Source organism: Cicer arietinum, chromosome 3, assembly GCF_000331145.2.
Source record: "Cicer arietinum cultivar CDC Frontier isolate Library 1 chromosome 3, Cicar.CDCFrontier_v2.0, whole genome shotgun sequence".
NCBI classification, from domain to species: domain Eukaryota; kingdom Viridiplantae; phylum Streptophyta; class Magnoliopsida; order Fabales; family Fabaceae; genus Cicer; species Cicer arietinum.
The window spans coordinates 75,556,558-75,574,078 of NC_021162.2; the positions used below are offsets into that span (position 1 = coordinate 75,556,558).

General features: G+C 30.1%; 2 protein-coding genes and 1 long non-coding RNA gene across 8 annotated transcripts in view; 1 reads left to right on the forward strand and 2 right to left on the reverse strand.

Moving 5' to 3' along the window:
* LOC101504355 (uncharacterized) overlaps positions 1-2,629 on the reverse strand; it is a 5,115-nt gene extending 2,486 nt beyond the window's left edge. The window contains exons 1-7 of the mRNA XM_073366169.1: positions 2,161-2,629; positions 1,798-2,076; positions 1,292-1,418; positions 981-1,042; positions 617-844; positions 315-436; positions 1-14 (exon numbers count right to left, since the gene is read on the reverse strand). Coding sequence (XP_073222270.1) covers positions 1-14; positions 315-436; positions 617-844; positions 981-1,042; positions 1,292-1,418; positions 1,798-2,076; positions 2,161-2,478 — 1,150 coding nt within the window. The 5' untranslated portion in view covers positions 2,479-2,629. The remainder of the gene's footprint in view (positions 15-314; positions 437-616; positions 845-980; positions 1,043-1,291; positions 1,419-1,797; positions 2,077-2,160) is intronic.
* A 2,324-nt stretch (positions 2,630-4,953) lies between these two features.
* LOC140919880 (uncharacterized) lies at positions 4,954-6,982 on the forward strand. The gene is made up of 2 exons (XR_012162486.1): positions 4,954-5,650; positions 5,861-6,982. It is a non-coding gene; the product is annotated as an uncharacterized lncRNA (long non-coding RNA).
* On the reverse strand, positions 6,058-10,779 carry LOC101505654 (uncharacterized). Of its 6 annotated transcripts, none has more exons than XM_073366755.1 (7): positions 10,620-10,779; positions 8,718-9,177; positions 7,965-8,035; positions 7,628-7,721; positions 7,418-7,489; positions 7,029-7,139; positions 6,058-6,653 (listed from the first exon to the last, which is right to left on the reverse strand). In XM_073366755.1, the coding sequence occupies exons 2-7, from the start codon at positions 9,171-9,173 to the stop codon at positions 6,369-6,371; spliced, it is 1,089 nt and encodes a 362-aa protein (XP_073222856.1). In that variant the 5' UTR covers positions 9,174-9,177; positions 10,620-10,779; the 3' UTR covers positions 6,058-6,368. The 6 variants fall into 6 exon arrangements, with proteins under 6 accessions (XP_073222856.1, XP_073222855.1, XP_073222854.1 ...); XM_073366754.1 differs by having other exon boundaries at positions 6,058-6,656; XM_073366753.1 differs by having other exon boundaries at positions 7,628-7,718; positions 7,950-8,035.
* Positions 10,780-17,521: the final 6,742 nt, after the last annotated feature.

Consider the following 17,521-nt stretch of genomic DNA (forward strand, 5'->3'; position numbering starts at 1 on the left):
GAAGAGCTGCACCCCTGCAAATCTCAGAATAACATGATTTTCAATTATTTTAGTTTACACATACAAAGTTTTAGAGCTACCAATATTTTCAATACCCGATATTAAATATTATCCCATTCGTTTTGTTGAAACACGGCTATCACTGAAAACTATCACAAAAGAAATGCTATTCAGAAAACACATGTATTAACATTTTGATTGTCAAGCAACTGTGTATTTGAGAAGTCACAAACAATAAGAAAATTCTGTAAGCCCAACCAAAACTGTGGCAGGACAGCATTCAAAGCAACTAACACTAATACTTTGACTCTTACCAAAGTTGAAGCTTGGTATAAAAAGGTTTAGGAAGAGACCCTTTTGATAATCCGAGGGCAGCCTCAACACCCTCTAGCATGCCTTCCTTTACCCTTGTTGCTGTAGCAGTAGGGATGTTTTCCTTATAAACAAATTGTAACTCATATTTCAGTTAATAAAAGGGATAATCGTGGCATGCAACAAACAATAAATGAAACTATACCTCCCAAAAGCATCCAAAGTAACCCCAAAACCAATCTAACACTCACGAAACTATTTCGTATATAATAATATCGTACCTTTTGAAAATTTAACTACCTACCTGAGGAACCTTGTTCTGTTTTCCATAAGCCGCAGTGCTAAAAAAGGTCCAACAATGAGGACCATCACTCCGAGAAGGCAAAAGTTTCTTGGTATTATTGGCCATCCATGACACTGAATCAATTCCTCTCACAAAAGCTCCTTCAAAAGAAACTTCTGTGTTCCCTGAAAAAGGAAGAGGGTCCTCAAATGCTGCTAGAAGAGCCCATATTGAACTCAACTCCAACCTCTAACACAATGGACAATACAACAGAAACAAGAAGCGGAATGAGTATGAATAAAGTTGTAGATAAAGTTGAAAATAGAGTACTAGACTACTAATTTATCAAATCAAATGAACTGGAAAGGGGATATCCTGGACTGACCTTCATTTGTTTTGCGATTAATGGCAAACCCGATGTCATTAGCAAGCGGTTTGCACATTTTCCTGTTGGCAAATAGAACAATAGTTACTGAAGAAGCCATAAGTCGGATGAATGTTTACATGTAAATACTCCAGGTGAATAATAATATAGAAACAGAATTGAACAATACTCCTTCAGGTCCTTTTTATAAAAGACAAATGTGATATAAATGGTCCTAACCAAATACATCAACTTTTGTTAACCCATCTTATAAAAAGTACCTGAGGTGGTATTATTTTTTAAGAGAAAAAATGAAGACATTATCAAGTTACCATTGTGTGCAACAACAATTGCATCAAACTTCCCACAAGGCTTCCCATTTTCACTCAAGTGCCACATCCCATTGAATGGCTCCAATTTACTGATCCAGCATGGTCTCACCACATTCACCAAGTTAGTCTGCACGAGAGTTAGATTCTTAACACATGGGAACCACAGCAAAAACCAAAATCTATGAACAATAGCAGTGTTATCGTGGAAAAATAGTGGTTTGTTCAAATTCTAGTATTCTACAACACTACAACCACTATTTAACAACACTTCATACTAAATCATGTATCACAAAACAATAGCGATTTGGTAAAATTTCCTTACACAATAAGCGCTCTTTGACAACACTGAACAATAGCAGCACAAAAGTTATAACAACTTATTCATAACAAATCTTTCATACCTATTTGAAGAATGTAAGAGAATATTTCCTTAGTTATGAGCATTTAATTGTTGAAATTGCAATGAGTAAATGAGTATGATATTGAGGATTGAGGAATGACCTAACCTCAGAGAGTAACGAATCAGCAAGAAAGCGCATTCCATGAGTGGCTATATATTTTGGAGGAGAGGGTAAAAATGGAAGAAATTCACCACCATTTCGAAGCTCTCCTATAGTACCCTGCCACTCTCGGACCAAACCCTTGTCAATCCAAGCATTAACCAACTCAGCAAAACGAGAATCGTTTACTGTAAAAAATTGAGCGGCATGATCAAATATGAAAGGATTATTATTAGGTTCATCAATAACCCTAGTTCCCATTCTTCCTCCTAAACCATGAATACCCTGAATTTATGAAATTGTAAACGACATTAGTTACGTTGCGTTTAGAAGAATGAAATGAAACGGCGAAGAAAAAGAGTGACTGACAGTGTCGAAAACAGTGGAGCGAACACCACGTTTGTCTAAGAAGAAAGCGCAAATGAGACCGGAGATGCCACCGCCGATTATGGCAACGAGTGGTTCATCGGAGAAAGGAGCGGTGAAGTTGACTTGTTCTTGATTGAAGGATTTTTTTAGAATAGATCTTCTAGAAGTTCCATAGGACGATTTCCTGCGGAATTTGGAGGAAGGAGGTTTTTGCGTCATACTCACCACCGTTGAGGACGATGCAAGGCTATGGCAACTGAAGCATGGAGCCGTTAACGGTAATGTTTTCCATGTCTTGATATTATTCATAACAAACATGGTTTATGATTTATGGTATTGAAGAGTAAACACTAACCAAAAGCAGATAGATATTTTTCATTCAAGTTCAGTTGTTATGGATATATCTTCCTATCCGTTTTTTCTTTTCCCGGTAAAATACATTGCCTTTCCCTCAAAACACACCCTTTGCAAATACAAACAAACACTGCTTTCTTTAATATAAACACCTAATTTGGAATGAGAACTATTTTTTATTCCAAAAATAAACTCTTAATGTTACCATTATTATTTCATTTATAGATATTAGATTTCATCAATTTTATAGTATTAACTAGATTTTAAATTAAACATTATGTTTGTTTAGGTGTTGTATAAACTCTTTCGTGAACACATGAGACTAATTAGTAAAATGATATTTGAAATAGACAACGGATAAAATAGATAGGTTGATTGTGTAAAAAAATAAAAGTTTAACTAAATTAATTTAAAATTTGAATAAAAAAGGTTAACTAAATTTTTTTTAATAGGTTTATATATAGATATAGATATTTTTAAAAATAATTATTTGATTGAATAAAGATCGATAACATTGTAAAAGAAGATAGATTAAATAAAATAGAAAATTAAAGAAAAAAATTATATCTGAACTATAAACAAACGTGCATGGAGGAAAAAATGTTCTATAATGGAAAAATTTACAAATATGAAGATAAGTGAAGATTAAAAATTATCTATCTGATTTTGAATTTTGACAATTTTGGACAATAAAAATTGATCTATATAAATCGTAGAAACAACAAAAGATTGAAGAGAAAGAAAAACAAATATCATTTATAACCTACAATGTCTTCAAGCGTAAGGTGTAAGGTTATGTGATTAAATTGAAATACATTAAATAGTTTGAGAAAGAGATCTCTAATTTAAATTATGACTTTTCATATCATAATGAAAGAGAAAAATGGAGTAATGAAAGAGAAAAATGGAGTGACTATCTCTACAAAGAACACTTCCTCCCTTTGTCTCATATTATAAATATTTTTTCGAGGGAAATTAAAATAAGCATAAAGGTCATCATTAATTCTTTTTGTTATATTATTTGATGAATTGGAGATGATCTTCAATAAAACTTACAATGTTGCTACTCACAACCCTCAAATTTGTAAAAAAAATCAAAATACCTAAAGTACCATTTGATATTTATAATATTTTTAAAATTTTACTAACTCATAACTCACTTTCATCAACATTCATCACATCTTACGACTCACATGTCAAAAAATCACAATTCCTCACCAACCTTTTCTCATAATCATTTGAAACTCACATAACTCACTCATAACCTATACCATCAGTTTTTTCATCACATTGTGGTTAAAGTGACCTAAAAATGTATGTTTGTTGGTCTGTTTCTGAGTTCGAATTTTTTTTAAAAAAATATGAGGATTATACGTAAACTTTGTTCACGTACGTTGTATTTTTTTTTCTTCTAAATCTGAAGATTATACGTGAACTTAGTTCACGTACGTTGTACAACTACGTGTACGTTAAAAAAAACGTAAAAATATCAGAATTTACGCAATCTTAATTCACGTACACTACGTGATTTAAGATTGCGTAATCAATGGGGTTTGAAAATTCAACATCTCAGTATTTACGTGATCTTAATTCACATACGTATACGTGAATTAAGATTGCAAAATCATTGAAGATTGAAAATTAAACCATTTACGTGAACTCAATTTCACGTACGTTTACGTGAACTGAGTTCACGTATATTTACTAGAATTCAGTTTACGTATATTTACTAGAATTCAGTTTACCTATATTTACTAGAATTCAGTTTACGTAAACGTACTTGAACGTAAACTTACGTGAAATTGAGTGTATATTTACTAGCATTCAATTTACGTAAACGTACATGAACTTAGTTCACGTAAACTTATGTGAAATTGAGTTCACATAACGTAAATGTTACCAAAATTCTGAACATGGTTGATGATGATTAATGAAGATTAATTATGATTGATGATGATTAATGAAGATTAATTATGATTGATGATTATTAGTGATGATTGATGATGATTTATGAAGATGGTTAATGTTGAAGAAAATGAAGAAGATGAAGAAGTTGTTGAATGAAGATGATGAAGAAGAAGAAGGAAAAAGGTAATTTAGAAATTATGATTTTTTTAAACATTTAAGGGGTGTGGGTAGTAAATTATGGAGTGTTGATAGCAAAATTGTAAAACTTATGTTGTTGCATTTACAAAGACTTTTGACACACATAATATATTATTTTCCATTTTAATTTTTTAGTATTGCTAACGTGAGCTCTTTTGACACGTAAGTATTTAAAAATAGAACTTTTTACTTAAAAAAATAATTTAAAAATTTTAAAAAATAAAATACACAATTTTCCAAATAAAATTTATATAACATGTTTTCTTAAAAAAGAAGCATGCTAATATTTTTCTTAATTTTTGTTGGATGTACATTGGAGGTAATGAGGTTTGAACCGAACATACTGGCCAAATCTCTCGAAAAAAATTAATTAATCTAAAAAAAGGAATGTTATGGTAAGTTAGATATGTATGTTTTTGTAAACAATATGTCATTGCACTCATAGATCAAATGCTAGCAAAAATGTAATAAGTTTCTCTTTCTTTTATCTCTTGGTTGCAATCGATGTTAGGATATTTTATCCTTTGTGTAAACATCTAGTCTCTTGGTGTCTTGGTTGCTACCTTATTGTGTCCCTCAAATGCAATTGTTCTTAATGTTAGGGTTCGTGCAAGATGAAGCTGATAACAAGCAATACAAGGAAGGGGTGGGGTGGAAATGTGAGAAGGGGTGATGAAAGAGAGAGAGATAGATAAATTTTTTATTTTAAAAATATTTGACAACTAAAGAATTATGCCAAGAGATGCCCCTTTTTTATGGATGCCCAAAACAAAACAATTCAATTGGTTCTTAAACATGTGGTTAGGTATTTGATCACTAAATTTGTACGAACTATGAAAAGATATACCTAGCGATCGTCCTTAAACTCTTAAAATAAATTTCAGTTGATTATGGAGATTGATTTGATATCCCACAATATCGCCAACGTATTGGCCGGTTGGTTACTCTCTCTAATCAGTGCTGCCAGCTTAAAGTCGCAGATTCTCAGCTGATCTTTAGCTCCTGTGATCCTAGTAAGGGTGCTGCTGAGGTACCCCTTAATTAAATTATCATTTACTTTAAATTTCCCTCGTTCCATAATGCAATGACCAAGCTTTGATTTTTTTTCTTTTTTTTCATTTTCAGCCACTGCAGAACCTATTTTCTTTTTACTTCCCCCATATTTTTGCACATATTCATCAATTTTTGACAAACACGTTTCGAAACTTTGATATTGGATTTTTCTTTAATATCCATGCAGAATGGTATGTCGTCCACGGTAATGATAATGTATACAAACAAATCCAACTCCTTTTATATCAGTTCAGGAACAATCACATGGCCAAAATATCCACATGATCTTTATGTGTTCCAGTTACAATGCTAGATCCAGTTCCTTTTAATTACCAACAAATAGATTCAGACACACTATAGATACGAGATGTAACACTCAATAAATTAGTTATAGGAAAAGGAATATATTTCATATGAATTTCCTTCCAAAGTCCCCAAGCAGTCCGAATCATGTCAAATTTCGTACATACAAATTACATCAATAACTATTTATATATAATAAAATAAAATGATATGTGCCAATATAACATACAAAACATATACACTTCAAGTTAAAAACAAACCACTTAAACATGTCAGTCCTGGTGAAAAGAAAATAAGACCATCTCTTCTGCAAACATCCCATTTGATGTGACCAGGAAAAATGAAGGTTATTTTTCTCTCATCTGGAAGTCAGTAAGATCTTTGGAAGCTTATTATTGGACAGATATGTCCGCATTTGTCTGCTCGGTGATATTAGGAGGAGCTGGTTTTGTTTCCTTGTCCAGTTTGGTTCTTTCCCTGGGTTTGCAAGCGCCATTGTTGTTACGTCCAGTGACCAGATCCTTATTTTTTGGAGTGACAAGGGAACCAAACCCACCTTTGGGGTTATTGCAAATACTGTGGCGTGCTTTAGTGCAAACTTCTGGAGATGAGCTGACAGCATCACCACAGCTCTTTCTCCGGGATAGTTTTGGTGACTTGGGTCGAGTCAGCGGAGGCTGCTATAAAAGAAAAAGAATGAAGAGTTTAAGTTTTCTGAACTAAGGTGTTCATAAATTTATCATTTTGCTTCTTCCATTGGAAAGGACTAAAATTACCATGACCATGATAAGGCAATGATATGAGCAGTTTCATGAATGCACATACAAGGTTGTGAGCAAGAAACATTAGTCGACTCAGAAAACAATAAGTACTACAGGTCGTGCATCCCACTGTCAAATTTGCATTCCAAACATTGTCATGCATTCTAAATTCCTATTATGTTGTATTGTATTGTACTTGTATTGACATGCAAATTCTGAAATTCTCAATGATAATTTCATGTTCATCCTGAGACTTGGAAAAGACACACGAAAAAGGAAAAGACTGAATACCTTTTTAAGTTCAGTCTTAGGGGGAGGCCCCTCATAGTAGAAGCTTGGTACGGGTTTTGCTTTAATGACTAAGTTCTTTCTCAACTGCTTAACGGCTGCTTCCTCCTCTTCCTATACACATACAGAAAAGTTATTTAATCATCAACATGTAAAACATAACATACGAGGATAAACAGAAAATAACCCTGTACATGGTCTTAAATCTGGACCTTTGGTTTAAGCAATTGCATCTTTCTAAAACAAGGGGAGGACGAAAAAAAGTAAAAAGGTGAGAAATTAAAAGATCTACATCCATGTTAGATGTTTCAGGAACGAAGGGGGCAAAAACGTGAAAAATTAAGTCACTCATGGATGTGAAGCAGACAGCTAAAAGAGAAAGAGCGCAGTACCTTTCGCCTGGCCTCATACTGGAGTCTTTCCTCTTCCAGGGCTCGATTTTTCTCCTCTAACTTCTGATAGAACTGGAAAGGTAAATCAGAGTGACAAGAACAAAAAACAATAATTAGATTTATATAATCTAATCTAATCATAATAATAATAATAATACTGAGTAGGAAGTACTCAGAATACACATTGTTAAGGGTTCATGAACACAGTACCTCCTTCCGTTTCTCTGCACGATCTGAGCTTCTAAACGTAGGGGCTGTACCTACAGTTACCTTAGATCTGGAAGTGCGTGCAGATGCAACACTACTATTTTAAGTTAAAGAATAAATGAGATTATGAGAATAACTGCCATATATTTAAATATAAATAAAATAGGAATTTGGATAGAAGGATTCTTAATATTTTTTTATAAAACTCATAAAAGAATCGTTTGATATTTGGTTCCATTTATGGCAGATTCTAAGGTTTTCCCAATACACCTAAAACTTGCTCTGTTCAAAATAAAAACATCAAAGTGTTAAGTTTCGAGGATACGAGGAAGCAACAGACCAATTGTCTTCATCATCATGGTGCTTCTTATCATGCTGCAAGAGCTTCCTTGTAGAAAAAGGTGAGTTTGACTGTAAAACCGAAAAGAGCATTTCAGTAATCTCATAAAATACACTCTCTCACCCAGTCCCAGACACAAATTGCAAAACATTAGAAACCTTGAGAAATATAAAAAGGTAAGCTAAGTCTTCTATTTATACCACATAATTTCTGCTAAATGAGCAATATTTCCAAACAAAATATTTTTTATTAGCAGCCCGTTTTGCAAAGCCACAGTTTGAAGGACTCGTTTTTAAACATTCAATCTTAACCAACATTGCTTGAATTTATTTGGTATGGTACTTTGAGCTTCCAAATGTATCTTTTGGTACTGATTTAATTTGAACTAACCCAGTGTGCAATGCATTACACCTAATTTATCCTTAGTATTAGCAGGGATATGTGACTCAGATCATTTAAACCATGGTTTCTTAATTTTGTCAACCTGTTTAAATGGTGTCAAGAGGAAGGAAAACATATCCTCGGTCAGAGAAATATGTATCATGTGAACAAATAAAACAAGAAGTAGATCCTAGTTCTGTTACTCCTTAAAAGCATCACTTCCTCATTTTGCAAAGTGTTGTAGGAAACCACTCAATTTAACAATTTTATGCACCAAATATGCTAGGACCATTTTGCATACTTGACTCAGTTCTCAGAATACATAAGAATATAAGTTTGTGCTTAAAAATTCAAAACGTTATGACATAATACCTGCGACTGTGAGTTCTTTGAGGAATTCGGTGAGTGCATATTGTTAGCTTTTGGTGACAAGCTGTGACCATTTGCAACAGCTTCGATATCAACAGTCTGCGTATGGGTGACATGCTTTTCAGTAGCCTGATCAGATTGCTGTGGTGAAGTGGGGCTTGTATGCTCTTTATCCACAGGAATTGTTATTGCAGTTGGTGAGCTTAACTCTTTATTGTCACCCATCTGCTCTACTTCAGACTTCTCATTCTTCTCTTCAGACAAACCAGCATTTAGTTTCGTGCTTTTGGAACTCAAAACATCTTTAGATTCAGAAGATTCCTTTATCTCATGATCCATTGCTTGAACCATTGCTGCAATTTTGGGAGAAACACGCACTCTATCGCTAAAACTACCATTTGAAGTCAAACCGTTCAGCTTCTTCTCCATGATTTGTATGCCAGTAACTTCCCTTCCCATAATGCTGCATGGTATAGGTTACAGAGTAGGAAGCAAAACACTTGGAAGTAAGTGGTTGATGTTGATGAAGAAAATCAAATACTTCAGTGTGCAAAGAATAATTAACTATTTTCCAGGAACAAGAATATATTGAGATGATTAAGATACAAGCATTCCCCTGGTGGGGAAAAAATATTTTAAGAAGATCAATATGGAAGCATTGAACAACTACAGGAACATATTTATTCTACCGGCCAAAAATATGATATGCATTATCCTATGCCAAAGTAAACAGACGAAGCAATAACATGAAGTAGTTAAGAGATATACATCTCAATACATGTCACAGAGCTCTGGTCTTGATCATTCAATTCAACATGAATGGTTGATTGGTACAATGTATTTCGGATCTCGGTCATTTATGCAGGACTTAATACCCACCTAAACTATGCTCTATTGGCACACACACATACACACACCTATACATGATTCTCTAAAGTGCCAAAAGCCCAAAACTATTTCACCAATATTTTTCACCCTAAATATAGAAAGCTAGCAGTGAAAAAAGAAAAACATGGAGAAAGATATAAAGATTAAAAATATATGTATAAAAGAGCTGATATAAAAGCAATAAAAGGGGGCAAAGGTAAATTACAAAACAAGAGGAACCAAAGATACCGAGGAAGGAGGTCCAATTATTAAATAAATTTCAATGAAGATTGAAGTTAAAATAAACAAAATTATAAATAAAATGAAATTTTAGATATTGGTGTCAAGATATTTTCCATATGAAATTCAGAGCTGAAAATTCAAGCAAGGATTCAAAATCAGAATAGGTAAGAATTTTGTTAGAATATGGTAAGTAAAGGTGATTCTTCCAATTAAGTTTTGAATTATTATCACATATAGGAGACCCTGGAAGCATCTTTTTGTCCAACAAAAGCTAATGGGACACCAATAGAAGCTTATAACTTCTTTTTGTCCCACACATAACGTGGATTAGGACACTAGAAAAAAGATTCAGGACCATAAGACTACCCTACTTTTGAAAAGGAAAAATGTTATTCTAACAATTAATTCCTATGATATAATTTTTATGCAAATTTGGCCATTTTACCAACCACTCTCAAAACTTTAAATAACAATTCAAAAAACAACGGTTTTTATTTCTCAAAGTGTTTTGACGTGGAAAGGGGTAAGAGGGGAATTTAAACGCATGATTCTGAGATTAATAATAACTAGAGAATCATTCGGAATGGTGCATGCAATGCAGACATTAAAAGACGAATCTAAAGTGATCTAAGCATTAAATTTAAAATACAAAACAAAAAAATCAATTAGAAAGAAGAATAATGTAATCTCTTCGTAACTGTTCGAAACTAAAAATCAAAGGAAAAGAAAAGAAAGAGAGATCTCAAAAGAAATGTACATTGCAGAAATTGAGAGAAGAGTGGGTAAGAAACGAACCGCAATAGCGCTTGAAGTTGAGCTCCGATCTGAGAAGATCTCGAGTTTGTGTTTTCTTTCTTCTCTCTCTGTTTTGTTTTGTGTAGCTACGTGCGAAAATCTAATATTTATTAATGATAACCCTTTAGTTTAGGGAAGTTTATATTTTTAATTTAAAAATTACGTGTGTTCATTCGTTGGTAATGGTTATTTATAGGGTGTGAGACATTTCATTCTCGTTGCTTTTTTTATTTTATTTATTTTATGGATTATGAATTGACGGTGTTAGAATGACAATGAGGTTTCAACGGAACACGACGTTCTAGTCAAATGGAAAACAGCGTTTACCCAAAAACTGATTTCAATCTAATCCCGTCACACGAGGCAAACTACAGACCACGTTCTAAAAAAAATTCTTCCACCCAAATTAAAGTCAAATACATTTTTATATAACATAATAAACCTCTCTAATTCTTTGTGATGAATGAGATATATAGGTGTCTACCAAATACCGATCTTAAAAATAAAATAAAAAATAGAGTAAACAATTTGAATGTGAAAATATATACTATCACTCAATCACGGTGGTTAATTTATTTTAGGAATTTTATTTTAAAATATTGTAATAAATTAACAATATAAAAACATTTTGTGGTATTCACAATTGAATTGATGAAAATTTTAATAAAATTTATGTAATAATGTATCCGATTATAAAATTTTAAATTTAAATTTAAATTTTATCAAAACGTAGGAGCATGATTTGGTTTTCATTAAATAGCTTAAACGTCATTTTTTAAATGTAACTGAGATTTACTTTATTTTTTGAGTTATCGAAGTCTAACTATAAAAGGACTCTAAATAAATATTATATCATTAAGAGTTAATATTTTTATTTTGTCCGTGTTTTTTTAAATTCTCTTATATTTAAATCAAATATTAAAATCATGTTTATCGTTTTACTATTAAAATATATTAGAATTTATAAATTAAAAAATATATAAATAAAATTTAATATATTTTAAAAGTGAAATAATAAATATTACTCTTGTGTTTTAAAACACGAGAGAACCCAATTCTTTTTTTTTTTTCTTTTATTCACTCATTTTATTTGTGTGAAACATGTTGTTGTTGTGCAATTGCTATTTCGAATAGTTTGTATTCGGACTATATAATCAATAATTCATGGCACCAAAAGAATACTGACAAGTATCGTTGAAATGCTTTTCTTTAAAATATTTGTTAATAATTTAAATATATAAAAATTATATTAAAAATTGTATTTGAAAGTTTAACTTTTATTATTTGAAATACAAAAATTCTTATTTTACTTTTTTAACAAGATATTTAGTATTATAAAATATTATTATTTTTTGATAACTATGCAATTAAAATACCTGTGATTTATATGATTTAAACATAATTTATATTATAAAAACATATTTATAAATAAAAAAACTATTAATCGAAAATACAATTTTGATTATAACTACAACTATACGATTAAATTTATTAAAGATATATTTACAAGTTATTAATTTAAACACATAGTATATCAACCTAATTGTGTGAGCCACAGTTAGTAAATTATGAATATATTTATGAAAAGAAAAAATATAAATTTTCACAAATTCTTTTGACATTTTGATTGCATATACAAACTATTGACTATGTCTATATGTGACTTTGAGCGACTCACTAAAGATAATTTTAGTTGTTAATGCGGTTGCTCAATGGCAACTTCTATTTTTATGATTTTTTTTTTAATTATACCTAAATAATTAAACTAAGATGGAGCTCATTCCTTCTACGCCACCATAAAAATTTTAACACAAAGGTTTTTTTAAATAAATAAGATAAAAAAATTAAGTTATTATAATTTTGTAAAAAAGATATAAACTTTCACGAATTATTTTGATATTCTAATTATATATACAAACTCATTAACTATGTTGTTATGCAATTTTAAACGATTACTGATTACAAAGACAATTTTGCACTAGCATTCAAAACAAGTTTATTGTTCTGTTGCCATCTCAATCCTTTTCGAAATTAATTTTCATCTATTCTTACACCACGTCCAATTATCTCTTAATATAAAACTATTGAAAAATAAATATATAATTATTGTTTTAGTGTGAATAGAATATTAAATAAAATAAAACCAACATGATCTCAGTGGGATTTTGTCAAACACATGAAGGTACTGGATCCCACGTATCATTGCAAGATTGATCTTTGCAAAAGGGTAAGCCATCATTAAGCTTTATTTAAGGTTGTGAGTATTATTATCGCCGATAGACTTTATGATTTATTTGCACGACGGCAATAAATTGAGCACCAAAAAATCAAATTCAACAATGCCGAAAAGAAATTAAATAGGTGGAAAAGATGATTAAAACAAAACATGTATCGCATAATAAATATATTTTGTATTCAAATAAATTTATTTTATATAACCTACATTTTTTATAAATAATAACAAAAACAATATTATAAAAATAAATAAAAAAAATTTATTGATTACACGCGTAGTTAAAAATAAGATTTGATATGTACATGATTTATGTTCTTCTTTAAAAACTAAAATAAACTGTTTTTAAATTATACTTTGCAATTGTTTTAGTTTATATCATTTAACTTGTAAGAAAATATAATCAAATTGTGATGCAGTCTAAATTTAAACTATGAACAATATATTCAAAACCTTACATTTTATAAAAAAAATATTACAGATTATTACTAAAATTGTGTAATGTAATTATTAAAATATAAATTATTTTTATAGAAAATAATATAAATTATTTTCCTCTAATATAATATAATAGTCCTTAACAAATAAAAAATTTGAAATAATTAAGATATATTATTTAAAAGTAATTAAATAATGAAAACTGTAACAATAATGAGATACACTTACTATAATGGTCATATCTAAACTAACAATTAATATAGTAATAATTTGTTTGGACCCAACACCAATATTGCCGACTTAGTGGCACGTGCATATACTTCAAATGAACTAAGTTTGTCAAAATGATAATCACAGCACAATACCCAACCTTGCTTTGCTACTGTTTCACCAATCCCTTTTATTTTATGGGTGCTTTATTTAATTTTGTAATAGAAAAATCAATTATATGTGTCGGTGTGGTTATTACAAATATTGTAATGACTTTTTTTTTAGTAAAACACTTCTTCAAGCTGCAACTTGACGCAACGTGTGCATAATTATAATCATAGTCACGAAAAGAAACAAACAAATGTTACACATGTGTTACCGGTTTACATCAATATTCATAATTTGTTTGGTTATATAAATGAAAGAAACAAAAGAATTATTTATAACTGATATGTCATGTGTGACACAACTTTTAAAAGATCCAAACTAACATTTCAAATCTAATCTGTATTTTGTACATGGACCACTTTTTATATACCAGGACAATTAATGAAAATGCTTCTATTTAAGGGCTTTTAATAATAAATTACCAAAAATATTAATTTGTATATATTTAAAAGTATAACAATAATATCGACTATTGAATAAATATTTTCACCATATTTCTTATATGGAAATATGTCAAACACAATAAATAAAGCAAGGTTAAGGCGAAGATATATTTTGTCTTAAAAAAAAGTAAAATATTTTATCTAATTTTTTTTTCATCTTTTAACAAAAAGAAAACAAAGTTTACTACCTTATATTTTAGGTTTTTAGTTTTTTTTTTTAAATTTCAACTTTCCCTGATTTATAAATAATACCCATAAAAAATGAGTAAAAATAACTGTTAATTTTTTTACTGAACTTAATACAATTTTTTAACTACAACAACTTAGTAAAATTAGTTTATTGATTGCTTTTTTTTATGTTTTAAAATCATCAACAATTAAAAAAAAGCCTAAAAACAAAACATTTATATTTTTTTATGCAGTTAACAACTCGTATGTATTAAACTCTGAATTTAATACTCAGTATTTTTCATCCACTTTAAAATTCAAGGAAGGTCCTCAAATGATCACTGTTGTTAAATGCAAGATATGATTAGTGTTATTTATTTATTTTTACTTTATTAAAGACTAGTGTTATTTATTTTATTTTATTAAAGATTAGTGTTATTTATTTTATTTTATTAAAGATTAGTGTTATTTTTATGTCATTATTACTGACCAAATCAAAATCAAAATGAGCATGGAAGCCTTCAACGGTTGTATTGGGTTCAACCACAAAGGCCCACGTAACAATCAGATTGCTTAGTCTGCAGACACAAATTCAAAAAGCTCTGTCCAGTAATTTGGGTGTAGAGTAATTGAGTTTTCTACCTCACAACTCGCACCTTGTCACCTCAAAACCACATAATTTTTTTTTTAATTATAAATAAAATTTTGAATTTTTTTTATGTTTTGCCTTTTCGCGTACTCTTTCAAAAATTTAGATAAATCTCATTAATTTTAAATCTTTTTAACCTTTTAAAACCAAAAAATAAATTCAATTCGAATTTTTCAAACATTCGAAATACAATATTTTAAATGTTTTCGAAACTTTCGATAGACTTTATATTTTTAAAACATGAAATTTTAAGAATTTTTTAATCCTTCGAACAATCTGAAACTTTCGAAATAGAAAATTTTCAAAATTTTCGTAACTTTTGAAAGTTTCAAATTTTTGAAATGAGTGAATTTTTTAAGATTGTAAAAACCAAATTTTCAAAATAAGAAATACATTTTGAAATTTTCAATTTTCATCAAAGTTTCAAAAATATTATTTTAAATATTATATTTATAATATAAATATTAATTAAATTTAATATATTTTTTCAAATCAGATATTAGTAGAGTTGATGGTGAAGTTCCCGCTAAAATATCGATCGTAGATTCTACAGATAAATTCACGACTGATCAAGTAATCTTAATGATAATTGATATTATAAGTTTTGGCTTTTAATGTATAAACATAAATTGATATTTTATTTGAAATATATTTCGTAGATATTTTTCTCTCGATAAACTATATTCGAATAGACAAAAACTATTGGAAGACAAAATGGAATAATAATTGTTACCATTTGAGAGGTGGAAGATATAAATCAAAATCAACAGTAACTTGTTATCGCAAGAAAACTGTTCATTCAAACTCAGATGTATACCCTTGAGTATTAGTGAATGATTGAAAATTAGTGTTTGTTGTGGAACACACGATCACGATTTAACGAATACCTTATACGACCATTTGTATTTGAGGCGTTTAAATGAAGAGGAGAAAAGATTTGTTAATGACACGACAAAATATAAACTTGCACCAATATTCATTTTGAATGCTTTGAAAGAGATAAATAAAGAGAATCTCATAATTTCCACTCAAATATATAAAGCAATGAGTACTTATCGATCATCTATATATAAACACAAATAGATATTGGCTACAATTGTTTAAATTTGTCGGTGTAACATCTACAAGGTTGACATTTTCTGTTGCATTTGTTTGCCTGTAACAAGAGCGACAATATAACTTCATATGTGCATTTGAAAAGGTAATACAATTGTTCGTCTCTGAGAATTTATTTTATAAAATTATTGTGACTAATATAGATATTGCCACGATGAATGCTATTGGTGTTGTATTTCATGATTCAATTAATTTAATATGTTGTTCTTATATTGAAAAAAATGTTGAGGCAAAATGCAAACAATATGTGAAAAATTACAGACAAGACCAGTCATCACTTGCAACACTTTGAGTTAGTGTGTGCTGATATTATCCTATTTATTAATCATGTTAAAGATCCATGGTTCACACCTTACAAAGAAAAATTTGTCGATGCTTGGACCAATAGAGTGATGCATACTAGTAAATGAGATTTATGTAAAAGTTGGGCCAGTAGATTCCTACTTATTGGAGATTGAAAAACATGTTGCAAACTAGTAATGGGGACTTGTGTAAAAGTTGAGATGTTGTGAATATGATGTTGAAGAACCAAATGTGTAACATCAAATTGCCTATTCATAAAACTATTATCGATGTTGAGCATTGGTATAATTCACCATTTATCAAATATTGAATTGCTTTGTATCAAGGTAATGTTTTTAAAAAAATGATAAACAATTAAAAAGGATAAAGATGGTATGTACTGATAAAACAAAATGTGATTGCTCAATCAAAACAACTCGTGGATTACATTGGGCTTATGAGTTGTCAACTTTGCAGATATTTGCTAATGTCATCCATCTAGATAACATTCATGATTTTTTGGAGAAAATTTAGCATGGAGCATGAATTGGATAATGAATAATATTTATCACAATATGACTTTTTAGAATAGTGGGATGCAACTGAAGCATACATGAAGACACAAGATATTATTGGTCAAAAGATATTCATGACAAAGGTGCGCGGACTTGTATTTCCACATACAACGACAATGTGTTTACCACCTGATAAAATGAAAATCAAGGGAGCTACTAAAAAGAGAAAAGGTTGGATATAAGAATCTTGGTGTTATACAAATCAATCATCTCAGCGTTCTTCAAAGCAACCATGTCCAAAATCTGCAAAACAACAATCTAAGATTCATTTTCCTACGTTTATTAATCAATATATCGAGGACATAATAAATGTTGCGCCTGATGGAAATTGTGGTTATCGTGCATGAATACAAAATATATAATACATAACACAATCTATTAATCGTCTATCGGGACACATGCAGAGTAACTCACTTAACATTTCATGAACTTCACCCATTGGATTTACCATTTGTAAAAGCTCATATGTTTTACGACCTCGTGTTATGGACCAACTTGTGCATAAGATGATGAAACACATGAATCAACATGTGCAACAATAGGTGGACTAACAGGTGGAGCATAAGAAGATGTGAAACATTTACGTACCATGCATAATAGTCCATGGTGACCTCTCTATG

Bases quoted from the DNA above. Each gene is read 5' to 3' on its own strand.
- LOC101505654 (XM_004494654.4), bottom strand. From the start codon at position 9,173: ATGGGAAGGGAAGTTACTGGCATACAAATCATGGAGAAGAAGCTGAAC. The intron at 7,490-7,627 runs GTACTGTGTTCA...TTACCTTTCCAG, and splicing joins GTGCAGAGAAACGGAAGGAG to TTCTATCAGAAGTTAGAGGA. The intron at 6,657-7,028 runs GTATTCAGTCTT...TTTCTTTTATAG, and splicing joins CTAAGACTGAACTTAAAAAG to CAGCCTCCGCTGACTCGACC.